Genomic DNA, 27,768 nt, shown 5'->3' on the forward strand with positions numbered 1-27,768 from the left:
ACCATCAAAGGAAAGCCCAAATACAAATTAACTAACATTAGTTAAAATTGTTTCTTTCTTTTACAAGCCCAGTTTCCCCTCTATTTTCAGTGACAGAAATTTCCACTTCTCATTTTATGTGACCAGCCTCATACCTAAGCCCAGCAGTCCCCACTTGCAGGATGAAATCAATGTAATATGGGCTCTTTGGAGGGATTCAACAGGCAGAGGACAGATTTTGCCACATTCAGAAGTTTATTCTAAAAACTTTTCCCTACTCTTTCCTTTGGAAGAATCTGTTTTTATCCATGGATCTGGGGCACATCTTGTGCTCCAGGGCATTCACACACATGGAAGTTATTCCATGGTAGGGAAGAGACCAGCAGCATGTCTTCCATCAGAGACATGGAAAAAGGCAAAGATCAACTTGATCTTTCTGGCCTTTCATAGAAGAACATTGACTGATGAAAATATAGGCATTCTATTTAAGAACAAAGGGTCCTTTTGCAGTTTTAAACTCTGCACTGCTGCTAAAAGGCTTGTTGCTGTCATTTTTCAATGACAGAACTAAAGAAAATTGCAATTATCTGCCAGGAATGTGTGAAGATAATGATCTGAGAAACTGCTCAGAGGGGGTAGAATTTTGTTTTGTACAGGGATGAACCTTCCAGTGACACTCATCACCATGGCATCACAAACATCACACAATTAAATCTATTTGAGTTTTGTGAGGACTGGCACAGCTGAGAAGAACAGAGGTAGAATCCCCACATCTTGTATATTCTTCCCAAGTCGCTAAATACCTCCCATGGGATGAAAGAGGATTAATTTTACTGTGCACATTCATTTTGCATGAGGTGGACCAGCCTCTGTCTATCTGGTCACTTGAGATTGTCAACTCTTCAGGAACACTGGTGTTTGCCCTGTGTGTACAAAATGGGAGTTCAGGTTTGATACAACCTTCTAGGCATTATCTCAGTTCCTACAGAAGGGAACATTCCCTACAGAACATTACTAAGTGATGACATGTTCCAGGCACAGGGAATTTAACTGATTTTTCCAACACCCTGTAGTTTTTAAACACCAGTCCAGCATCTTTGCAGACTTGTTCTACCACCTGCACAGCTCCTTTACTGGAACACTGGGCTTTGACCTGGTTTTAGGAAGTACACAGTAAGAAGAAAGTGTGGTCCCAGCACTGCTGGGGAGAAGAGAAGCATCTGTTAAATTCCTTTTGTTGCCTTGACCCTTCAGAGAGCTGTAAAAGTTTGCACCTCATTGCCCAACACTCCATAACATCTTCAGATTTTTACACACAATTTATAATTGAGTTTTAAAAATTTAATTCTGAGCTGATCCTATCACTTCCTCATTCTCTCTGGGGAACCTGAACTGTTTGTAAGTACTCACCCTGCATGCATGAATATGTAGGTTAGATACCTCCAAGCCTGGGCCCGAAGCTGGGGATGGTACAGCAATGCATTCTTCAGGTACAAGGGGTGGCTGACTTGCAGCACAAATCTGTCTAAGACCACTCCATTGTAAAGAAAAAAGGCAACCTAGAAGAGCAGAGATATTAATTGGTTAGAAAATGCCTTTTCTCACCAAAAAGTACTTTTTAGCTCAAAATAACGGAGAAAAAAAGTAATATATACAAAAACTTTTCTCCCATTTGACAGCTTCACACATGAAAATTCCATTTTGAGGAACCTGCAACACATTGATATAACTGTATTTGTGGTCTTCTGTAACACACCAGCCCCTGAGACAGAGGAACCTGCCCCCAGACAGCACTCCACTATCAGAGTCATATCCTACTCTGTACTTACTTGAGCACATTGCTCAGCAAATGTACAAAGATCTCATTTGGACAACACATGGGCAGGTCAGAGTATTTAAACCAGAGGTCCTCTCCCCTCCTTTTTCTTTCTCCTCACAGAACAGAGGTAGCTGTATAGAAATCTTTAATTCCATTGACCTATCCATTTCTCTAGAGCTGTCCTGTTTTCACTCCCTAAACAGTTTTGCTCTAGTTTCCCAAACTGGGTAGTCCCATACACAAATTGTTCCAATGAGAAGATCACAGTCTCCACTTAAACACACCCCAACAGGCAACCAAAAATGGCCACCAGCTTCACATCTGCCCTTGTCCAGGTCTGAACAAGTCCCTTTATAACCCTTGATGGTGTCCCAGCAGAGCCTTTGGCAGTGTGGGGAGGTTCCCAGGGAGGGTACTCGCCTCTACAATAGTGATGGTGATCATGAACCAGGGCGGGGGGCAGCAGGTGTAGCTGTCGTAGTACCACTTGCGGTCGATCTCCCGCGGGAGCGTCTCGTACGCCACATGCCTGATCAGCCTCTGTGAGAGGCTCAGCCCCGTCTCCTCCAGCAGGGCCTTGCTGCACAGCCTCCTGTTCCCCTGCAGGATGGCTTGGCGGAAGCTGTTGGACCTTTTGTTGCTCATCTGGGTAAAAGGGAACGTAAGAAACCATGAGTAAGAAAGCAAGGCCTGGCACAATCATCAGGGAGAATAGTGCCAGCTTGGCAGCACCAGATCCGGGAAGGCAGGAAAACCACCACCAGGCTGAGCTTTAGGAAGCAAGTCTCGGGACAATGACAGAGTGACTTACTTGGTGTTTTAAGGAAAACCAGTACCACGGTCTGCCATTATGATGCCAATAAATGAGGTCAGGATAGAACTCTGGCAAGGCAGAGCAGAGGCTGCTGATGCACCTGGCTGAGCTCTATGGCCCATTCTCCAGCCTTCCATGCACTGTCTTCACCATCAGTTTTCACAATCCATATTTCTGTGTCCTCCTTCCCTCTGCTCCCCCTGCTCTATCACACTTACCTGCAGTCTTGGGGCAGAAAATGTCTCATATGTAGCAGCAGTGCACTCTTGTGTACTTTCACGAGTATCTAACTCTTGTGGCAGGAGTTAGCTCTGGGCAAAGAAAATTATCTCTTTGTGTAAAACAAAACTGCCTGAACAACAGCACCAAACAACAAATTAAATCGGCTGTACAGGCTGTCTTAGCTCCCATAATCTTGCAAGTCTTTACAAGGCTTCTTTCATAAGTTATCCTCAGAGGGGGCAGGTTCTGAGATGGCACAGGCACAGCTAATTTGTATATGCATTATCACCTTACCTGCATAGATTTAGCTGTCTATCTTTTTAAGCATACACTTTCCTAGTTTGGATGCATAATTAAAGCAATTGCATTTGCAAATTAGGCAGATGGAATCTTCTGCTTAGCCTGCTGGGGGCGGGGGAACAAACCAGGTCTGAAAGAGCTTGCTCAAAGATTTGTGTAATTGTTAATTAGCCCTGATGTCAAACAAACCTGCTGCATTAGAGCCACTGTCTGAACTGTACTGGCTGAATCTTTGGCAGGGAGCTCCAAAGGCTCACTGTGTACACAGGCTGCTGCAGGGGGACTTTCTACTGTAACACGCAGTAAAGCAAACACAACAGCCTGGTCCTTCTTCTGATAAAACTGCTAACTGCTCTCAAACCACCAGCACCTCCAGCCTCCCAGAGCAAAGCAAGAGATGACACTCAACAGCACTGGCTTCCAGTTGTCTTGCTGGTTGGATCATGCTGGTTTCAGCCAAAATCCCAAAGCCAGCAAAGCCCAGAGCTTGTGCTTTCAGTGCCCAGGCAGTCAGGGAATTGCTCCAAGCTGACCAAGCTGCTTAAACACAGTAATCACTGCCGGGAGTCACCTCCTGTTAATCACTGGAGGAAGGCAAGGGGCCATCTGAGGTGATGGCACTGCTACCCACTCTGCCCCATCCCTCCTTAGCCTTTGTTTGTAGCCTGTACCTCCAACACAGAGAAGCACTGACCATCAGTTGATGTTCTTACATTTTTTTTAACCTGGGGAAAAATTTATTGTTATTGTTCTCTTTGAGCTGTTTCAGTGAGATGTTTTTCCCTAACAACTCTCTCCATTTTCATATTTCTCCTTTGCTCTCTCTTTCCTTTGCTCATTCAGAAAACACTTGTAAAAGAACATTTCTTGGAAAAAAGCACAGAAAAACAGAGAAGAAAAAAAATGTCCACAAGGTTTCTCTATCAGTCTTCTCAAGTGCATCATCCAAAAACCTGTATCTAAAACTAAGGAAGACGACAAGGAAAAAATTGTTATGGTCTTCTGTTGCATTAAGAAAGCCTGTTCATACTGAAATAGAATATTTTCATATAGAAACATCCAACAGGTACAAGGCTTAGCATGTGAGATGCCTTTTGGTAGGCAAGAGATGTGCCTCTGTTTCAAAGATACTTCTAGCCACCTAATGACCTCGCTGTGTCCAAAGAAGAAAGCTTCACTCCAGGTTAGCTCAGAACAGCCTTTCAGAGATGCTCTGCATGTGCTCCCTCAAAAAGTTCATTCTTTTCTCTCAGGCTTTGCCCCTCTTATGGGGAAGAATAAATTCAGACTGAAACTATAAACTTGCCTGAAGACACCAGACAGTTGACTGGAACTGCTGATCTGCTTATTCCAATTACAGTGATAAATGGGATTTCCTGCCTACCACAAAACAGTGCTGCAGCACTTCAGTGGAAAATATAATCATTTCCAGAGTCAAGGAAAATCATCATTTCAGTTCAGTATCAAGAAGTGCTGGCCACCCTCAGCAGATGATCACCTCATCAGTGCAGAGACTGCCGAGGGAGATGGGCAGGAAACGCCAAAGGCTGCTGATGTCCATGGTTAGGCTCAAAGATTTCTTTGCATCTGTTGAGCAGAGGATCCTGACAGAGGCACCCCTGAACTATCTGTTACTATAGAGTATGACACAAGGGACTGGCTCAGTTCAATCACCTGAACTCAGCACAGCCCCATCAGTCCAGTGTCCTCTCTACAATAATGTTTGTGCTGCCCATGGAGCCCAGAAAACAGCCAGGGGAACTGCAAATTCATCACCATGACGTTTGTGAAGGTACAACATACTAACATATACTCAACATACTAACAATAAAACAGAAGGGAAAGGTCTTCTTAGATTTAAGAGCAAAATATTGCAGGATCACTGTAAGTCATACCTCAGATGACCAAAGCCTCCACTGGCTCTCCTGAAGAGGTGGAAAATTGGACTACTGTTCAACAGAAAGCTCTGCCTTCCTCCTTCCAGAGAGGAAAATAAACCACAGGACGTTTGACACCCCACACAGAAGCTAACATGGAAGAGACATGGAAATATTTGCCAGATCTTCTTTAGAACAAAGAACACGGAAAGAAGATCCAGATTCCCTCTACATGCTGCAGTCTTGGCGTGGTTTTTACACCCTGATGAGGCAGGAACACAGTGTCAGAAGTGTGTCAGATGTGCTGAAAAGCCCCCACAATCCCACAAGTTGTGGATGAGTGGACGTACTGAGCCCTTGTTAACATCAGGCCTCTCAGGAAGGAGATATCTTGCTGGTCCCCACCTGCACGCATTGCCTGTGGCACCAAGCAGGAGATGATCTCCAAAGAGTCAGCACAGCTGACTGCCAGGGCTCAAGCAAACACAGCAGTCCTGGCCCTACTTACATGACCCCACAGGCCTTTGGATCAAGCAGAGATGGGCATGAGGAGAGACAGAGGATTAAGTCGCTATTGCTGTTCTCACCAATTTTGATGAGAAATCTGTTTTGCTCTTCAGACTGACTTTGGAAGACTCAAATCTTCCCAAACAGAGTCTCGCATATGGTCACAATTTGCTGACTTGATTTTGGAATTACATAATATTGGTATTTATGAGCCAAGTACTTAATCATCAGCTGAATGAACACTAGGCCATTGTTGGCCTGCATATTATCATGGCTCCAGGAGCCCAGCGCAGCCCATCCCACTGCTTTTAATGCAATCAATCTAGGACTTCTTTAATGAGCATCATATTAAAGCTGCAAGCAGATGGGTACAGCAAACAGTATGTGGAGAGAGAAGGTAGCAGTGGGGAACAACACATTCCCTTTGTCCTTCCTTCCTGCAAAATGGTATTATGCAGAGAGAAATAAATTTCCCTTGAAGAAGAGCCAAGCTGAGCTTGACAGGTACCCAGGTGCTGCCTGGTATCCCTTTGGTATCACCCTACCAAAACAAACCAAGGCTTAGTGCTACAGCTCTGCTCAAGGGCTGGTTTTGAAACCTCTGTGCAAAAGGACAATTTTTCCTTGAATCTGAACCTGTCTTCAACACTGAAAACGTCAACATTTAGGATGAGTCCTTACTGTCAAGAGTAGCATAATAGTGACAAACTTTGATGAAGTACAAAGCCCTGCTTTTCTTTAGCCCACATGGCACTTTAAAATTACTCTGGGATAACCTGCAACTTGCAAAGGAAGTTGTCCATTCCCACAGGCACACCATTTTCTCTGTGTTCCTTGGATATCTGTAGTACTGTGGCTACCTCAGATAACCGATAGCCAAGTCATGTGGTATTTCCCCCATCTCCAAATTCATGGCTTGTGTGGGGCACAGTACCCTTATTATGGTTTTACTCAGCCTCACTCAGAAGATTTGAAAAAACATGGATTTCTGGCCATTACATATTGGCATCTTTGAGACTGGTCCCAAGCTATTTTTAAACACATGCACCTCTGTGACAGGCAATGCATTCAGCTCTCCAGCTCTGATCCTCCAAGACACAGAACACTAAATCTGAAGTTAACACAAGCTTTTTAAAAGCCTCTGCCAGCTCCAGTTTTATAACCCACTTTACTTACAAATGCAACCTCTCCAATCAATTTTGCTTTCAAGATTCACATTTATTTCCTTTCCTCTGCCCACACTTCTAAAAAATGCTAATGTGGGTAGAGACAGCTTTTCCCAAAATGCATATCTCAGCATTAAGTTCATCTGTCACAGATGTTCACATCCTCTGAGCCAACCTGGTAGCACTTTCCCAAACAGTATCAAAGGGAAAAAGCCTGAATACCAAATACCAACATTCTGATCTGGTTTGACCAAGCAGTGGTTTACTCTAGGGATTCAAAGAAAGAGGCAGGAGAGAAAAAAAAAAATATTCCTGCTCAAGGTTTTGCTCAATTCCTATTAAATGTGCCAGGCTTAGGCCTTCCAGCACTTCCAAAAAGTAAAACACTGAGATTTCAAGGTTACTTGAAAGAGCATTGCTTTCAGGACAAGACTAACATTGTGGTTAAAATAACATTGTTACACAGTGCTTCAAAATTGTGTGTTGTTCACATTAAAAATTAGGTTGAATTAGCCTGTCCCTTAGAAGCCAGCAAAGCCAGGGAAAGCAAAGAAAGTGGTGATTCTTCATCTGGAAAATAAAAGATGTGCATTTAATTAGTTGATATATTTTGTTCATTGCTGAGATGCTACATCAGCTTCAAGTTGCTACAAAGCCACAGCTAAACATTTCTGTTGGAAGCAGCAGTGTTTTGTTTTTCCCAAGTCACATGAACTCCGTCTCAGAGCTTACTACTTTCTGCAAGCTCTATTACAGTCCACAGGATATTATATGAAGTAATCCAGGACTGCCAACATAAACTGCTGTTCAGCAAGAATCCCAGAAAATGACATCTCAAGTATAATTACCTCCTGGCTTGTCTCTTCTCTAAAAGTAGCAAAGTTAGTTAAACACCTTTGCTCATTATCTCTTCCTGTGACCCATGCTACTCACAGCCAGAATTTTCTCAGTGCATCTCTTTCCACAATGCTGCAAAGCAACCAGACAGCAGAGATGCACGAGATGTCCCCACTTGTACAGGAAACACTTTTGTTACTCTGCACTGTCTCAGACACAGCATAAGAAACCCCCATCTGAAACTGCTTTCTGCCATTACTACAAACCACAGTGCAGAAACAGAAATGGCTATGATTGCAGCATTGTGTGTTATAACCACATGAGCTGCATTTAATACACACAGAGGAGAAGTACTTTCCAATGAGTTGCCTATCTTATCTTTTTAAGCCTTTTCTGGTTGTAGATCACACCAGCAGTTTTCAACTTCCCCGAATTTATTAATTTCTCAGTTTATTTCCTGAGTGTTTTCTAAGGTCTAGTTCATATTTTAAAACTTTCAATTTCATAAATTTAAGTTGCTTTGCTGAGTTGAGTGCAGACATAAGTATGGATGTTATTATTAAGGTGAGAAGTCCTGTAATTACATTTTTGATGTATCTAGAAGTCCAAAAAACAGATTGGATATCAGAGGACAACATAGCTTTGCTCAATAGCAGTCCTTTAGCTGGACATCACAGTGTCTGAGAGAGCAGGCAGAGTTCTTGGTGCTCATAATGATGCTGGAGAAAAGGAAAACCATACATACAGAGAGCCATGCTTGTAAAGCCCCTGGTTTAGCAAAAGGTCAGCCTGTCCATCCCAACACCCAGCACCATCATTTTTGGCAGTAGGTCAGCTCTTGCTAAGCTACTGAAACAGACAAATTAACCTGAGCATAAAGCAGAGAGGGCTAATGATCATCAAGCACAAACATGCACTTAAACACCGCCACATCGAGGACTGACAGCTAGGAGGTGAAGGAAATCCCTAATTTCACAGTGATTCTGTATCAACTGTGTTTCTTTCCATCAGGAAGTTCATAATAAAGTTCAGAAGGTAGGGAAAAGAGAAGGAGCCCTAAAAAATGTTTGGATGCTATCAATAGAAGCTAGAGGAAAAGTGAGGAGAGATGTAATTTTTAAGTAGTTTAATATTTTGGCATTTGCATTGCCTATTGATTAGAAAATGCAAAAAATGCAGACAAGGATAGAGGGGTTGATGACAGGAAAATCAATGGCTTCTTTATAGGAGTCATTCAATAGTACTGAAGGAAATTCGCCGTTTTGCAGAAACCACATCAGCTGGGTGTGAGCTGGCAAAGCCTCCTATTCCCAAAGGAGGAGAATGTCCAAGCATTTCACCTCCCACCTACCTCTCATTAGCTTGTGCTGCTCCTGAGCCCTGTGGAGCGAGGAGAGAGGAAAAAGCCCAGTTCTATTCCTGAGCCTGTTGCCAATGTGTTGGCTGGCCCTAGGCCATCATTTCTGCAAAAGAAATTTGATGATGCCTCTTCCTGCTACCTAAGTGTTGTGCAGCCCAATTAGTGAATGCTTACACGGTACTTTGAATATCCCCAACTGTGGAACAAGCCGCTGTTACTATAAATACTCTGCTGAGCACTGAAGACCACAGTGTTTGTTATGCTGGAGCTGAGGAAAACCTCACACTGTGTGAGCTTTTTAAGAGTTGCTGCATTTATTTTGCTGTGTATCTAGACACAGGCAAGGGGCTTACAAGACAGCCCAGTTAGATACAGCAGGTTTATGTCATTCCAACAAAGTAACTTCACCTTGACACTGCCCACAGCCTGATGGAGGTCATGACCTAGGTCCTTGAGAGCTAGGCCATGTTATCATACTTTTCTAATTAATGTAAAAATAGGACATATGCAAGACATTTCCTTTCTAAACCAAGAACACATGCATGAGTGACCATGAAAAATGAAGGGATCAAATCCCCACGTTGTCTGAACAGCACACTGCAAATTACTGTACTCTGCATCAAGGACACATCCAGCTTTCCAGAGAAACGTCAGAGATGTCACTAACTTCCATTCCTCTTTGTCACCCAGGCTTATATTAACATTGCACTAAATCTGCTGGGATTCAGGTGTTCAATGACAGAGCAAGAACAAGACAAAGCCCCTGAATGGCCAGTGTCCAAGATACCTTGCAAACAACATTTCTAAGCCATCCTGGGTGCCTGACAACACATGTCTACAATTGTGTTGACTCAACAAACTGCCTTGACAAGAAACAGAGCAATCCCTTCACTAATTGACTTATTAGTAGAGATAGAGAAGCATCAAGATCATGACTCATGCACTCTGAGACACCTCACCTGGGATAAAATGAACGTGACCTAGAAACACTTTATCCTTGTTGCCGTTGATGCCTACAGCAGTGCAATACAACTCCACCTAGCACGTCAACACAACATTATCTATGTATTTTTGTCTGGAAGTGGTGAAATCTCTAGATAAAACAGGAGACATCCAGACTCACAGACCTTTGCTTGCAAACAAGTGGTTCATTACAGCAGCTAGCAACTGATACTGAGAGCAAAAACCTCAAAACTAGCAGCAGCCATTGCTTCATGATCTTACTACAGCTCCCACAGTTCCTTTCCATGCAAATTTGTTTCCCTGGAAAAATCAGAGGCAATTTGACTCCTGCTGAAGCATTCGGTCACCACTGAATGCTTCAGCAAGTCCATGCAGAATGTGATGCAGCAAACACTGGTGTTAATAAAGGGAGGGAAAGAGACAGACATTGTCCCTCAGCAGCCCATGTTTTAAGCAGGGCCAAGGACTGACAGACCCTGCCAGCTAGAACACTCACCAGGTTGACGAAGTCCTGGTAGCAGATCCTCCCCTCAGAGTTGCTGTCTGCCAGGGCTAGCAGGACCTCCAGCTTGTGGGGGTCCAGCTCCGAGCCGTGTCTCTGGAGAAGGGAGCGAAACTTCTCAGTGCTGATGTAGCCAGTGTTGTCAGGATCAAACTGGGACAGGAGGGGAGAGTGCCATAATTAACAATCCCATGTTACACACAACTCTGTCCTCCTATGCATTTATCACCTACTGCAGACCCACAGGGACCTAGGTGCTGTTCTAGGCTTTGGTGACACTGCCCTGCAATCACCCAGGGACTAGAAAGTACCCTGCTGCAGAGAGGGGTGAGTCCAGGCACCACCATCCCATCTCCACCCAAGCTTCAGCTACATCAGCTCCCTTCACCTTTCTTCCCTCTGCATCATCATTTCTCTTGTCTAATTTTTATGTCTCTTTCTATCTGGAACATCAAGCAAAACAGAGATGCAGTTTGTGAGATAAAATGCACTGAAAAGAGTTTTACTCCTCTGTTTCCTAATACAATTCCACCTAATACAATATGCTATCCCTCCTCAAGCCCTTTCCATGCTCAGTGTTTCTGACAGTCACCTTTCCAGATCATCTCTACAGATGCCTTCAGTCTGTTAAATACTTTCACTACTGAAGAGCTATTTTAAGACAGTTGGGGAAGAAAATCTTTGGACAGGGAGCAAAGCAGATGAACACCATGTCAAACTAGAAGTAACAAGGCAGCCACATGCCATTTTGAGAATATAAACCAGAGTCATTAGAAGGAAAGTCCCAGGTGAGATCTGGAGTGAATCCCACTCTGACCAAAAACATCACTGTTTTCCCTGAGCCTAAGTGGCTAATTTAGAAACCCCACTGATTAAAAGAGACATCTTTACAAGGCTGTCCAAACTTGTGACTGTTCCAGTGGCCTCTAGGGCACTCTGTGAGGGGCTGCCAGCTCATAGGGCACAGCCTCAGCCCTGACAAAGCCAGTGCTGGCACCATGCCGAGCATGTTTCTGATGTGCTTGGAAAACTAGTGGCTGCAAGCTGCCAGACCAGCCTGCACTAGCCCTGGTGCAGTCTGATCTCTACCAGTTCTCTGTTGCTGGGAGATTTTGCCTTTGATTTCCCAAACTTGGCTGTGAGGACCCTGGTGCTCACTGGCCTCTTTTTGTAGATAATGATATCAAGCTTGTTGGCTGGATTGAATGGCTGTCAGGGGGCAGGGTGGTCAGGAGGGAGTCTTTTCATGGAAACATTTGGGACATAATAGGGTCTTGGCAGAGCCATAAAGGTCCTGACAATCCTCAGTCTTTCCTAACAGAGAACAAAAGTTGAACAGGCGCCGGGCCTCTGATCAGACACAGTGGAGTACAGGCTGTCTTGGCAAGGGAGGAGGTGGGAATGAGGATGTGGCAGAGGATGCAGCCTGCCAGCAACAGGGCTGGCATGGCTCTGCAGCAAGCAGAACAGCTATAAAACACACCAGCCTCAGGCACGGGCTGCTTGCTTAGAGGCTGCAGTCCCCATGTGTGAGGATCTGGCTCCATCTCCTTCTGGTCTGAACACTTTTGTCCTCGGCTCTCCCCAGCTGCTGGGCTGAGGAGGAGCTGTATAACCTGAGGAGGGGAGGCCACAGCTCCTTTGCTGGAGTAGGGCTGTCTGCCTTTGGTCAAAGCAGCAGCCCCTCTTTAAAGGAGCTGCTGGAGGACAAGTGGATTCACGAAACAAGATAAACCAAGTGACCTGTGGACAGTAAGAGCTGGGCACTCTCTCCTGTTCTCTGCCAAAGGTTGTCCTGCCCTTGTGAGGTGGCCTGGATGTACCACCCTGACAGATGGCTCCCAGAGCCAAAGGTAGATTTCATCAGCTGTTTACTGTTAAACAAAGGCTTAATATTAATCCCTGGAGAAGTTAACTCCCCTACTCCAGCTCACTCTGATGCTTTGAGTTAACAGATCAAATACTAAAACCAACCCCAAAAGTCAGGGCTTCTGCACTCAGGCTCAGCTCTGATGAGTTTTGGCTCTTGCTTTGACTCTCAGACCAGCCTATTTGTGGTGCCCAATCCTGGACACATATACCCAGGAAATAAAGTATTATTAGCACAATACCTGGGATGACCTTTCTCAAGGGGAATTTGTAGGACCTGGGAGATGAGTCATTCAGTGAATGGATCTAAGACCTGCAACCCCATAGACACTGCTTTGTTCATCCCTGTTTCCCAAAAACATTTGACCTGACCAACATCTTACTTAACTGCACCACTTCAACTGATCCTGATATTTAAAATGTCAGAATCTAGTTTGTCTAGGAAAAAACCATTTGCTCCTTGAAGGCTTAAGTACCTCTCTACTTTGAGGGCCAGGGTCAGAACCCAAAGTGTGGGACTCTCCCCATGCCATATGATTATTGACTTTGTAGGAAAGACCAAGGGCTGCAGCCCCAGGGAACACAGCTATTCCTTCAAAGGGCAGAAGAGATACAGAGCTGAAGCACACAAGCCCCCAGAGAACAAAAGGGCTGCTGAGATCACAAACCACTTTTCCCAGACTTTGTTCTGCTTTAAAGCCTTCCAAAAAGAAGCATTTTGTAACCAAGAACAGAAATTACACAACCACTTCAGAGCTTCAAACCAGCCCACAAGGAAACATTTCAAAAGTCTGAAATTACTTCAGACTCACTAGTGCTGGAGCTGATACATCCTGTCACTCAGGATGTTGCTGTTACTGGCTGCTGGCTTCCAAAGGCACAGCTGAAGCTGTATCTGTCTGGTGGCTACCAGGGAATCTGCTTCTTTCTCACACCAATAGGCACAGCATTCCCTCTTCAGCTCACTGAAGTCTTGCTGCTTGCTCCACAAAAATCAAAGCAGTGGCAGAAGGTAGCTGGTGTTTTCTACAGTGTAATTTGGCTATCGAGTCTCTTCTCCTCTTCCATGTTATTATATATAATTATTTTTTGGAACTATGTTAATGATAATAATTAGAAAAAAGTTTGAAGTAAAACAGTGGATCTGAACAATATGAGCGTAAGAGACAAACAATGAACAACTAACATCTGAACTCAAATGCTTCAGAGCACGGCCAGAGCACAGGTTCCACAACCTGGAGCAGAATGTTTTACTGCCAGCCCCAGCTGTAAGGAAGTCATCTTATTTATGTTTAAACAATTCTTTTAATTGTATAACATTTCTCTATAAAAAGCATACAAAAATCTCATCTGTCACCACTCAAAATCCATACCAATACCCCAAACTGCTTCAAACCCTTTTTCTGGTATCACAGCTATACACAAAAATCAAGGGGTTGAGCAAATCCTGCATATCCCATGTCCCTACACATGGCAAATCACAGCATCACAGAATGTGCCGAGTTAGAACAGACCCATCAGAATCAAGTCCTCCATGCTCCATACAGCTCCTGGCCCAATGCAGGATAGCCCAAGAATCCCATCATGTGCCCAAGAGCATTGTCCAAATGTTTCTTGAACTCAAACAGGCCCAGTGCTGTGACAACAGCCCTAAGGAGCCTGTTCCAGTGCACAACCACCCTTAGATATCCAACCTAAACCTCTCCCCAACTCAGCTCTAGCTGTTTCTTTGAGTTCTGTCACTGGTCATAGAGCAAAGAGATCAAAACCTGCCCCTTCACTGTCTCTCATGAGGATGCTGAAGACCACAGTGAGGTTTCTCCTCAGTCTCCTCCAGGCTGAACAAACCAAATGACCTCACACAGCTTCCCCTCAAGACTCTGCATCATTCTTGGACGCTCTCTCACAGCTTCATGTCTTTTTCATAAGGTGACACCCAAAACTACACACAACACTCCAGGTGACACACCAGTGCAAAAACATGTGACAGTAGACTCAAAACATTCAGCTCCATCAATTATAAAAGAGGCAACTGACCTTTGCTAGCCGCTTCATGCATTTATCCATGACGATCTCCTTTGGGGCCAGCTGTCCCACAAGTCCAGCCGAGCATCAGGGTCTCACCCGAGGACAGACAGGGCCTGGAGGCAGCAACAGGGCTGTGCTGAGCCTGGCTCCAACCCCACGGGGAGAAAAGCTCCCACAGCACAGGCACCACGGTGCCTTCCCTCAGTGCAGCTCCTTCTGCCTGTCCAGGGACAGGCAGACAAGTGATCAGGGATGAGGAAGCCGTTTGCCCCGCCTCGTCCCCCCAGACACTAACGGCAATTTCATGCAAGGTTTCCTCCGCATTTCAATGACAATCGCCCTTAACTCCCTTGATCCTCAACCAGGCTCTTAAGCAAAAATGTAAATATGTTAATGACCGTAGCAGCCATCTGACCCAGGATCTTAATTCCCTGGCCCACAACAAGCTGTTTTTCTCCTGTTTCTTCCTTATATTAGAGGAGACACTCACAAATGAAAGGTCCCATAGCAAAACTATAAGACAAAAGTAAGATGAGGGGGCCTCACAAACTGTGATGAAAAGAGGAACTTCAGTTGAGGAAAGAAAATAAAATCTCAAATTGTTTCTCTTCTTTAATTAAAGACACATCAGCCACGGTTGAGTGAGCAAGTAGGGTGGAGGCTGGTGCCGCAGACAGACAATGAGTATCTTGGGAAAACTCAGACATTTCAGAGTGCAGCCAGCTGCTCCTCTCCCCATGGCAAACAGCCCTCAGGGCTATCAGAGCAGCTGGAGAGTCAACAGCTGAACTGGGCACAACAGGAGGATCCTTGGCTGGCTTCAGGATTGCAGGAACAGTTTGCTACTACCCATAGTTGCCTCATTGAAGGGCTTTGTCTCAACATCACCAAAGCCACTGTTGTCTTTCCAATCGGCAAGGCTCCAAGCAACTTCATCTAATTTGGAAATTGGCCTTGAGTTGGACCAGTTCCTTAAAATCTGAATCATTCTTAGGTCTGGTTGTGTCTTCACTTTTGGGAGAGACTGGCCTGGCAGTATCAGGCCTCCTGGCACTGACCCCAGCTCTGCTCCAGACTAGGAGATTCTGCAAAGAAGTTGCCCTGAGCTTTAGCTTCTCCTCCCTATTATATAGAAATGACAACTCCCAGTTCATTTCCCACCAGAAAGGAGCTCTCAATAATTGGCCTGTTTCTTATTTACATGTAGGCCCTTTTCCACTGGAAAGGGAGAGTCAAATACATGCAACATCTTTTCATCTCCCAGTATTTCAGAAACCATGCTGAGCTTTGCTGGATAGAACTCAGATTTTAGGTGGCATAGTCTCTGCAATCTAGTGATGCTTAATGATCCTGCTCTCTCTTCCAGAGATGAGAAGTGCATGTGAGAAACCCTGATCCAACAGAGAGGAAGGCCAGCCAGAGGTAAGTGCATATTCCTCCACCCTGAAATCTAGCTTCCCACCATTTAAAGTCACCTCATCGGAGCTGCCTGAACACACATGGTGAAACATTACTGCTGGCACACTCGCCTCCCCTGTAAATAATGAATTTACTCACCACTGCCCAGACAATATAAAGTGATTAAGGGCTGTCCAGCAGTACTTTTAGGGCATGCTAGATTGCTTTGACCTGAGGTGAACCCGAGGGCTGGGAACATCACTGAGCTCTCAAAAGCCAGATTGCTTTTAAGTACAGAGGATATTTCCTCTCCAAGCAGTGCTCCCAAACACACCTACTCCCCAAGAAAGCTGCAGTGAGAGCACGGAGCTGCCCAGCTCAGCACTCACCTAGGCCAGGAGGCACTCCACAGAAGAAAGCCTGTCACCTGGATTTGGGCAAGTGTGTCTCTGCATGCAGCACATGGCAAAGTGGAGATGGAGGGGGCTGGTGTAAGATTTCCTTTTCCTTGAGGAGCAGAATAGCCTGAAAGACTGGGTTCATGAGCTAGTTGGTCAATCTATAGAGGCATTTCTGTTCTTATTTATTTCTCCTACTGTCTTAGGCATAAAGACAAGGAAGGGACCTACATTACTACCATCTGTTGCTACCTTCTGCAGAAGCACTTCATCTAAACAGACAGTGGAAGCACAGATCCAACAAGAATGAGAGAATCAGAAGATTCAGGAGTGTCCACTACTCAGTTCTGAGGCAGACAAGAAAAAGGGCTTGGAGCCAGATTTGATTCTTGGTATTGCCAAGATTACTGGAGTGAGCCCACAGACTTGTGTGGTGTTGTGACCTCTGCATCTATAGGGCACAGGCACCACACCTGTGTTCATGTGATCCAGCACAGTGAGGGCTGTGCAGAACTCAGAGTATGGCTGGATGATGGGTACAATGGCAAAGGGCAGTTGCCAAGCCACCAGGCCAAGCAACACAGGGACACTGAACAGAGATGGCCTTCTGGGGAGGTTTCAGGTGCGGAAACCTATCAAACTTTCCAAAGCCAGTGTCCACTGGACACCACACTGAACTTCTTGACTCTCAAGAGGTCATACCCCTGTAGAGTCAATACCTCCATAACCTCCATAAGCCAAGCAAATCCTACACTTGGAGACCCCAAATCCTACAATTTCTGACCCACAGCTTGCAGGGGAAGATTATCATGCTCAGCCAAGTACCCAAATTCATGTTTCTGTCTCCATGCTCATTTTTAATACAACTCTCTTCCTTATACATCCTCTCCTCTGGGTTTCTTGCAGCAAGTCCTTGCTAAGACACTAAGAGAGGTCAGAGCTGGGAGGCACTCACAGGACCCAATGAGTGGGGTTTCAGTCCTTGGCCACATCAACATCCCACCACTCCGCGCGATCCCACTGCCTCTCTCCCAGTAAGCCTCCTGGCAGAATACTTCCAGAAATCAGCCTCTAGTCTCAGATGGGGAATTACAGACAGTGTTCAAGCCACCTGGAACTAAATTATTCAAAATATACCACTGTGCAGGCTTTGAAACTAGAGCCACTCCCCAGAAAGAAGCCAGGGTGAATGAAGCTCTATTACCAGCAGCACTGACAGGGAAGGAGATGCAGCACTGAAAGTGAGGGAGATAATTACATGATTAACGAGACAGCATGGGTGGCAGGAGATGCCCTCCATTATGCCACAAAGCTTAATGCAAAGAGACATGTTTATAGACTGAACCTTCTCCAGCTCTGATTCTTCCTGTTTTATTATTTATGGCAGTGCATTAAGACTAATGGAAAGAAGCTGAGGCACTCTAAAAAGTCGCAGGTGGGTTTTTTTAGGTGAAAATATTATTTTTAATCTTGATCCAGCATTGGCCACTTTGCACGTTCCTACATGGGTAGTTGTCTCAGCTGCAGTAACAGGCTGGGCAGGCTGTGACCCAGACTGGTGAATCACATATCCAACAGCACCAGCCCAAGCTCTGGTGCTATCTCTCATTCCTGAGATTGCGGACAAGATGAAGCCAACGAGAGATCACCTAGGGATTGGTGTGCCCAAACTCACCTGAACAGTTAAAATCTTTTCTTAAATCCTGAGGCAAGGGGTTTATAACTTTGCAGAACTGCTTTGTCAGCACTGGTCCAAACATTCTTAATGTATGAATGCCCAGTCTCTTGCTCCCCCTTTTGAATTCCTCCAGTTTTTAGGCCTCCACAATCTCCTGAAGCAATGAGTTCTAGAGTCTAGATAAAATAAATCCCACTTTTCATCTGGATGGTGTAAGGCATTAAATATCAAAAGCTGAAAACAGCAACATCCATAGTATCATAAGATACATGATATTTTCATTCACCACATAATTATTGTTTATATGGTTTTAGACATGTCTGACTGGAAAAATATCAAAATTCTCTATTAATATTAATTACATCTCTCAGGGCTTCTACATCATGAGGGGACATAATATGTAAGTTACTTCATTCAGATCCAAAATGCAAAACTCTGGGTGAAATGCTGCATTGATTTGGATTACATAACTCATCAGAAGACATAAACATGCACAGTCAGTCTCACAACTGAGAGACAGACAAGCTCTAATCACTACTGCTACAAAGAAAATAATAACAAAACCCAAAGCAAACCAGAAACTGATACACAACCGTGAGAAGAGCTGTTCAGTGGAGGCTGAATTTCAGTCCAAGTTCCTGCAGTCAGATCGCTGCTTACCCCTGGGTCAACTAATCATACAAAAGATTTCTGTAAAACTCACTGCTATGGATAATGTCTCCTGTCACAGCTGCATCTATGCTAGTACAGATCAGGCAGATGTGTCTTCTCATTCAAAACAGGTTTTTGGCCTGATATTATCTGGAAAAAGTTGGTGATATCAGTGTGAAAGAGTCAGGGGAGTTGAAATGTTTCTGTTCTGTATGTGGACAAAAGCCCAATGAATTATCTCTATCACATGATGATGCACTTTCTGTGGCAGCAGTAACTCTGGAGAGTGTTACACAGCAGCTGCTGAAGTTAGTTTTGAATCAGCAGGTCAAGGTAACTTTCATCCAAAAGGTTTTAAAAAGTCATTATAAATACTGATTTTCTGCAAGTCTAGGAAAACTGGAAGAACATCAAGATCTGCTTGCTCCCCTTCTTCCAGATTTGAATCAGCAGTACAGCCCTTCCAACTGTCTCCAAACTCCTGTGCAATCACAGTGACAGGCATGCACCCTGCTCCCTAAACTGCCCAGCAAAAATTTAATGGGATACAGCAGGTCTTGTTGGTCTAACAGCAAAACCACAGTAAAGGAACAAATGACTGATATTGAGTAATGCACACTTGAAGGAGGACAGATCTAATATCAGTCAGAATGGACCATAGAAAACAGAATATGTCCAGTTGATATTATCTGAATGAGAATATAAACAGGGTGCAGATCATAAGCCAAGGTCACTGGTATGACTAATTTCTGCAGGGCATCACTAGATCTGACATCACTAGACAACCCTGAGTCTGACGATTTACTGTGACATAAACTCAGGCTGTCACACATTCAACATGCTGAAATCTGACTATTTGACAGGTCTCAAAAATAAATCTAAGCCAGAGAGCCACCATCACATGGCAATGCCACTAATGGGGTCCCATGAGAATTCATTCTTCCTCCTACAGAATTCTCATTAGTGACTTTGGAGTACACTAAGGAAAAGTCTGTATCATGCTCATGATGAGTTAAATCAGCAACTTACTCAGTGTGAGCAAGGTCTTTTGGTAAGTCAGGGTACTGTCAAACAATATATATTATATTTAAAATAAACAGAAAGCCATCTGGACAGGAGCCAACAATGCCAGCCAATGTACAGAGTGGGGAATGCCATCTTCAGCAGCAGCCACTCCTGGCAGAGGAAAAAAATCCCTTGCTCATTATAGTGAGGGCTCTCAAGGTAACACTGCCTGCAAAAAAAGGAACTATGACTTGCAGGTTTGTAAATGAGGTGACATTACCTCTTTGGCACTTTTTGCTGGTACAGTCTGACTGGCTGCACTGACAGGCTCAATTAATTACCTTATGAAAGGGAAGGTTAAGCAATGACTTGATCGCTGTCCAGAGGAACAGAAATTTGGCAGTACAGGAGTCTTCACCATGACAAAGGTATAATCATATATAGGGGCTAGAAGTCAAATTGGACAGTACCTTAGATTAGAGTAAGTTGATCATTTTTACTATTAACAAGTGAGGCATCTCACTAACATCACCAGAATTTTTACAATTGAATTGCAAGTTCTCCTAGGAGATGAGGTATAGCTGAGGTGAAGCAGAAGATCATTCAGAAAACATTCTTGCCTGCATTAGGAGAGACTAGATGATCTCAAAAGCTTTCTGACCTGACAGAAAGCTATTAGGTTTCAGAAAATCTCAAACAGATGCATTTAAAGCTCCAGCTAACAAGTGCCATAGCACATGTGTAGCCAAAATTGCCTACCTGTACTGGAATTCAAACCACACTTCTGGTTAGAGAACAACCATGGAGCAAAACTCCTGCTAAACAGACTGGGAAAGGTATTTAACTCATACTGGTATCTTACAATTGGCTTTGCTCTGTCATGGGGACTACAAGCTACCAAGGAAACTCTGCTTTCCAAGCTAAACTGGAGCAGAAGTTTAAGTCAGCCTTGTGAAGAGGAGACAAAGATATCACATGATTACCTGCAATGCCTTGTAGGCACTGGCACTACCCTGTGAGGACATAACCATCTCAAAGGTACTGCAGACAGGCTGGTTCCAAAAGCAGCCTTGAGCAGGGAGTATTAATTATTCTCTAACTTCTACCATTTAAACACTTGAGAGCAAGAAATCCTGACTTGCATCTTTCCAGGGTGATCACAGGAGTTAGAGCTGCAGGAAGGAGCCAGACTGCTGGAACCTGTGGTGGTTTGCATTGTTTCTTAGGTGATCTATCCACATCATTCCTGGATGACACCCAGACTGCAGGTTCGCTGCATTGAACTGCAATAGTAATTTCTGCAGTATTTGCACTTCACCAGTGTCTGCTATGTCAAATATGCTTTGGTTTAAGAGTAGAAGAGATTTGTCCAAATGTCAAAGTTGCAAAACCACAAATCAGAAAAATCAAGCTGCGTTTTGGATTCCTATATGCTCTTACTGGATACAAGGGACAGTGTTTCCCGAGTTCTCTCTGCCGTAAGTTTTCAAACAGAAAGAAAAGGCATCTGACATTTTAAAGCAAATCAAAGACTAAAACTCCTCAACAGGAATGCAACTAAATTCATAGGAAGAAGTGCTGTTTGAACAGAGTTCCCAATCCAAGCCTTGCTGGAACAGAGACTTCTGCCTGCAGCTGACAAGATGCAGGTCTGGCCTGGGGCTAATTGTGCCCTGCCAGGTTCAATGTCTCTGTGGGGCACAAGCACAATAAGTGGGGAATCTCTTTTACACACTCTCCAGCCTGACAACAAACCACAGTAGGGTTTGAAATCCCACTTTGAGACAGTTATCAGGAGAAAGAGTCCTTCTCAGAGAATTGACAAGTCCTTCCAGAGCCTGGGTCTTTGGGAGGGAATCTGGGAGTCCCGCCAGACTGTATCAGGGGCTCCTTTTTAGCCTCATGAGACAGCAGCGGATGGTCATTTCACAGCCTCCCACAAAAAGAGAGCTTGTCCTGTCAGTTGAACCTGCACACACACACACACAGAGACCCCCTCTCCTTGCCTGTCTCCACCTCATTTCTGCCTCCTTTACTGAGCTGATCAAACTTCCCACAGGCACAGGGCACACACAAGCTTTCAGAGCACCTGCTTCCTCCAAGCCTATCCACTCTTCCCAAGCTCTAATACTCCCTTTTTATTTGACCAGACTTGCTTGAATGCAGTTTAACCATTCAAAGCTGAAGCCCACCATGGGCACCCACAGGCCAACAGACCTCCCACTTTGTTTTCCTGCCACACTGCAGCAGAGATCTGCTCCTTCAATACGATGGGGTGATGTCTGCACACTGCTGGCACTGTGGGAACTGCAGGGGACCAGGTGCTCAGCAAGCTGGGAAATTTTTGGCAGAGGCTGTGGTCTATATTTCTTGTGTCTGCATCACAAGCACAGGGTCGTGGCTGCATTGAGACCCAGAAACAAGAAGCCCTGGCTAATACAATTCATAAGCTCTGTTTCCTGGGGAACACTTAAAACACATATTGGAGTGCAGAGATAGCTTGACAAAACTGATACAGCCTCCAAGTAGAAGATTTAAAAGAAGGAAGCAGAGAAGACACAGGCAACAACCATAATTACAGAGCCGGTATAATTAAGAGAATTCATGTTATGTTCCTCAGGAATGAGGAAATCCAAACAACCTCCCAAAGAGTCACCTGAGAACTGCAACTGCTGCAAACAAAGGGGAAACAAGCCAGGAGGGAGAGACAGAAAGACCAGACTGAAGAGGAAGGTCAGGAAATTGTAATACTCTTCCTGTTCATGCATCATGCTGCATCTCCAGGAAGTGAGGGGGGAAAGAAATCTTCACATCTGCAGGGTAACTAGAGAGACAAATCCACCTGAAACAGCCCCACCAGGCTTCCACTGAGGATTAATTTGCTCATCAGCTGGGGCCAGTTTCTAGAAGAGCATCCTCACAGAGCACAGTGCAGACTGCTGAGCTTTGGATGGCCACAGAGAAGGGAGTGCAAAGACACAAAAGGAGGACTGAGGAAGGGGCAGGGGGAGAGGGCAGCCCAGACTGGCTGAGGGGAAGCCCAGATGAATGGAGAAAGGAAAGCAGGGAGGTGAATGAGCAAGAGGTGATGAATGGTAGGGAGGGCATGGAACTTTTACACAGGGCAGAGAGCAAAGACAGACCTTGAATGGGGAAGACTGAAAGATGCCGCTTGAATGGAAGGGGAAAGACGGAGTAGAAATGAGGCAGGGAGAGAGCTGAGCAGCACAAAGTGAAATAGTGCAGACAGAACAGCTTCCCACATGGACTTGACAAGGCCTTAGAGAGACAGACAAGTAACACAGCATGAACTTTAATCCAGGAGCAGAAAAACTGCCTCAAGCAGACAGTGCTACCATCGTCTGTCCCTGTATAATCCCTCCACTATTGGGCACCTCCTTTGCTCCCAGCCAACAAATTCTCATGAACCCACAGCAAATCAAACAGCAGCCACCAAAGGTCAGACTGCCCCCATCAAAGGGAGCTGTAGTAAAACTGAACCAGTGACATGGAAACAGCCAATAGGATAAAGCACCAGGATAATTACAAGCAGCAGTAGAAGAGATGCAAGTGTAACACTGCTCCAAGGGCGGGACAAGATGCAGTTTATATGCATGATATTGTTTATTTGCAGGGCTTTTGTCCCACTTACAAGGCAAGGATATATTTTTTCAAAACTAAACTTTTCCAAGCAAAGAGATCTTCTGAGATTTCAGTCATGCCAAGACTTTGCTGAGAATTTGCCTTAGATTTGAATATTGATTGTCTAGAAGTTCCTTCAGATTCTAAAAAGCCAAAGCACTGGACATTGCCATTTTCAAAACATTTCCTTAAAAACTGTCATTTACATTCCTATTCAGAGTGCCCAGATGGTTCAGCTCAAATGAAATGAAATATTTTGCTTGAAAAGAAAAAAGCAGTGTTTTACCCGCCTTTTGGTGAATTTCAAGCAAACTCTCTGTATTATTATTCATCCACCTCTTCCCTTTGCACAGCTGGGGAAACAAAGCATTTTCAAAGGGCACCTTATTACTTGAACCTCACTGGCAGAGCTGAACACTGGATGCCCTCCCATCCTTTTTTGGGTGGTCAGTGTCTCTGTTTTCTCCTAGATGCCCCTGTGTGAACACGTGCCAAAGCCATTTTCCCAATGCAAAGCAAAAGACACAATGACTCAGCTTAAAAGGGATAGTGAAAGGCCTTAAATCATAGTATTTCACTTCATATTTGTTAGGAACAACCTTTTAAAACCTAATTCAGTGTCTGGAGCACATGTTTTGCTTGCTCATAAATAGACCCCACTAACACATAAGTTAAAATGAGAGGTCATAGAAATGCAGTAGAAGGTAGGACACTCTCTGCAAAAACAAACACAATGTAAAGAACCCAAATTTAAACAGAAGACTTGACCCTACTCTGCCTTTTCAACACATCAGGGAAGTCAAACATACTTTTAAAGGGTTGCTAGAGGAACCATGAGGGGCCCATCTGTGCCCCAACTTGAAAATCTGTTCTGCCCCTTTCTTTTTTGATGTTTCTTTCACCAAACAAACATAACAATACCAATGTGGGTAATTTCAGGCAAAAAATGTGAATGTCCTGGAATCAGAGCACAAGCAGCATCTCATCTGAGAAAACACATAAGGATTTCTTTCCCTGCTCCATGTCCTGCCAAAGAAAGAACAAAGGAATTCCTCAGAAATCCAGGCTGGATCATCAATCCCTCTCAGAAAGGTCCAAAAATATGAGAACAGAGACTTGGGATCTGGCTGTTAGCAATCAGGTCTCTAAGACATAGTACATTTTGAAAAATGGTAATTTGTGCTCTTTATGATTCACTTCACAAAGAGTTCCACTTTTGAACTGGGAAACAGGCAAAGTAATTCACCCAAGTAATTACCAAATTACAAATCACCAAAGTAATTTGCAGAGACAAAGTTATTCACCCAAGGATGCAAGAGGCTTAAAATACTACTGTAGCTGAGCTTCCTGTATGACACACTCCATGACACACTACTGTATTGCTACCTAATAACTAAGTAATAAAAATTTAAAATGGCCAAATACTAGAGGGGGGATTTTGAAGGATGGAGTAAGATGGAGTAAAGGTCGAAGCATGTCCATGAAGCACATTAAGCTTGGTGATATCCACAAGCAACAAGGAAAAATGTCCAAGAATGAGAGTTTCTCCTTGAAGCAGCAGGGAGATGAAGACATGGATTTGGGTGTGTGCAGGCACACACAGAGCAGGGGAAGGGGGACAGAAAGGCTGCTCTGCCAAAGCTCGCAAGCTTGAACATTGCAGCTTCACAGGCCAGTTGAGCCCATGAAGAGCCATTACTGCAAACAGAAGAGAGTTTTGGGTTTCCATCTGCCAGCCTGGGCACAGGGAGATCACATTACATGAAGCATTGGGGGGAAGGGAGAGAAAATATGAATCATTCTCAATCCAGTAAGAGGAGCGAGAACTGTGCAGCTGCTGCAGCGCAAGCAAATCCTACCAGCACTAGCTATTGCTTTGGGTCAAGAGATCATACCATTTCAGCCTGCTTCCTGACTTCTGCTCCATCCCAGCTGCTTTCCTCTTGCTTTAGTGCCTGCCTGCAGGAACAGCTACCTTTCTGGAAAAAATCCAAACACAAGGAGGAGAGTTACATGTGCCTGAGGGAAATGACATGACATGGCTGGTCATTGCTTAGTCTAGAAGAATTTGAGCATTTGAGCAGAGTCAATTTGAGATACTGACAAAACAATTGATAAATACACATGTACACACTATGCAGGGGAAGGATTTACTCGTATGGGACAGCCAGATGCTCAGGCACCTGAGGTACTTGGAATCTGCATCTTTGGGAAGCTGGCAGCTCTTACATCTCAATCAGGCATGATCAGGCACTGGCAGTGCCTGAGATCTGACAAGTTATCCTCCTTCCACTTGTGCTGGTAGGGACCAAAACAGCCGTTCTCTATTCCATCCCATATCCAGCCTGGGTATTCCAGTTTTTTCCTGCTTCCCAAATGACAGTGTCCCATATCGGACAGCCAAGGCAGCGCCACTACCACAGGCTGGTCAATCTTCTTATGCAAATGAAATCAGGGTAATTGGGACAGTTACAATGAGTCCCTGACAATGTTTGCCTTTGTGCACATCAGTGGCAAATACAGACAGAGCTGCTTTCTAAGGATGGGGTGAGGGGAGACCTGCAGCCAGGGACAGCAGCTCAGCTTCTCACGGGATGATGAAGAAGTAAGTGCTGTTTAAACACAAGAATGCTTCCAAAAATGTCGACCTGATAGCAAGGAAAGAGGCAGATGCTGCAAATAAAAGTCACTTGCAAGTCTCAGAAATACTCCGGGAAGCATAGCCACTGTGGCAGGTCCATGGAGCTGTCCCTCTGCATTCTAGCCCTCATTCCACAGACAGAACACTTCCAGAACATTCATCCCACTAAGGATCTCAGCTCACAAGAGTCAGAGCTCCCACCAGAGCCACAACTGGACATGGCACCCCAGCCAGAGCAATTGCTGACAATCGCCAGGCTGCAAGAGCACAGTGGCTGGTCAGGCTCAGTCATCCCTGCAGTGACAGCTTTGCTTCAGCCCCATGAATCTCATAATATAAGATCTACTTTTGTTGTAGCCCTCCAGGGCCCATTGCAGCAGCAGTGGAAGAAACCTAAACAAAAAGCAATGGCCCCCTGAAATCCTGTCATGCAAACAAGACTCTTCCCACCCATTGCCAAAAGGCCTGAATGGAAAGGGACTGAACACCCCCCACCCACCCCTGCCTGGTGGTCTTTTTGTCTCGTGACCTTCCCCACACAAACACAACCCCACAACAATCACACAGGCAACATAATGCCCCTGTTCTGGCTTTCCCAGCCCTTCAAGGCAAGCTGGGGAGGGAAGGGGGGAGAGCTGGGGAGAGCTGAAAGGAGCTGGGGATGAAGAACAGATAGGATGGGAAAAGAAATACCAAGCAGTTTTTATTTCTACTTGTACAGTCCCATGAACAGGGATAAAAATAGTTTTAATGAAAGAAACAAAAGAATTGTAATCTCAAATGGCTTAAAAGGGAAATGGAAATACCAGCCAGTGAAATTTTCATACAAAAATAAATAAATAAATCCAACAATGCTTCTAAACACTGTGAACATCTTTTGACATCCCCTTCAAAAAGCCAACAAACTTGAGCCCTTTGGTGCAAACTTTGCTGTTTTTACTTGGCTATCTTTAAGACTTAGAGTCTGAGATGAATTAGATACAAAGGTTTCCCTCTAGACTGGGAGAAGAATTTTTTGCAACTGCTGTAGCTGTAGAAACCCTCCCTGGTGTGATGGCTTCAAAGCACAGAAAGTTTCTGCCAGTCTGTCCTGAATATGGAAAAAGAGAGTCATCACCTGTGCTACCGACAGCCAGCAGCAGTTGTGCCTGCAGGTCCCAGGCTGCCCTTGCAAGGTAACAGATACCTTTTGGTTACTGCAGGACACATTATCACCTTTGGGAAAGAGCAATAAGGGTTTCCAAGGGCTTCCCAGGAGCAGACTAGGAGACCAACCAGGTAAGGGGAAACTCCAAACCTTCTGAAATGCCATGGGATACTCCCATGCTCCCTGCACAGACACAGGAAAAAATACAGACTCCAAGGAAAAGCAAACCTGATAAAACAAAATTAAATATAATCTCTCAGAGCCTGCATTCAGTGAGTTTAGCAGGGCCCTCAGCTATGCTTCAGGGCACTGGAAATGCATACCAAGTACCTTTACAGGGCAAGGAGGTTGCACTTTTGACAAAAGCTGAGATCTGTGGCCCATGAAATCCTGGCAGCTGAAGCAGTAGCAGAAAGCAAAGCCACGGGAAAGCACTTGTGTGATTTACAGACACATTAACCACCTAGGGAGCATGACATGGTAAGAAATGACATCTCAACTCCCCCTGCCAGCACTCTACTACTGTGTTAGAATTATCACTGCCTAGATTAAAGCCCTGTGACCACACAGTGGTCCACACCTGACCAGGTGTGAAATCACCTGCATGGGATGGTGCAGCTGATGTAAGCAGACAGAAAGTCTCCTCGAAGGCCATGTGCAGCAGCTGGGTTCAAGAGGCCCCTCCCAAACCCAGAGCAGACCACATCTGGCCCAATGAACTGGTCAGAGGTCATGGAGCTGACACTGACCCTTGCCCATATCCAGATATGAACTAGAGTAACTGGAAGAGCAGCAGCACCAAGCTTGCACACATCTGGCAAACTTCCCACAGCAAGGATACTGTCTCCTGCCAATCCACTCCAGCCTCAATCCTCCATGGAAAGATCCCATCAGCACTGTGCTAAGAGACAGTCTCTCAGGCAGGACATTAACAATTAATGATAGCGAAGATGACGGAGGAAGGG

General features: G+C 44.8%; 1 protein-coding gene across 3 annotated transcripts in view; it reads right to left on the reverse strand.

The window, feature by feature from the left end:
- The window catches only part of RHBDL3 (rhomboid like 3), a 60,927-nt gene that overhangs the window by 13,804 nt on the left and 19,355 nt on the right, over window positions 1-27,768 (reverse strand). The window contains exons 1-4 of one of the 3 annotated variants that reach the window (XM_088065550.1): window positions 14,253-14,408; window positions 10,341-10,499; window positions 2,219-2,443; window positions 1,390-1,538 (exon numbers count right to left, since the gene is read on the reverse strand). In XM_088065550.1, the coding sequence (XP_087921676.1) occupies window positions 1,390-1,538; window positions 2,219-2,443; window positions 10,341-10,499; window positions 14,253-14,282 (563 nt within the window). In that variant the 5' untranslated portion in view covers window positions 14,283-14,408. Of the gene's footprint in view, window positions 1-1,389; window positions 1,539-2,218; window positions 2,444-10,340; window positions 10,500-14,252; window positions 14,409-27,768 lie in introns of those variants that run through there. The other 2 variants (XM_088065549.1, XM_088065551.1) reach the window with 2 other exon arrangements.

Source organism: Pseudopodoces humilis, chromosome 21 (assembly GCF_049639895.1).
Source record: "Pseudopodoces humilis isolate 2021_Gansu_Grassland_sample_001 chromosome 21, ASM4963989v1, whole genome shotgun sequence".
Classification (NCBI taxonomy): Eukaryota; Metazoa; Chordata; class Aves; order Passeriformes; family Paridae; genus Pseudopodoces; species Pseudopodoces humilis.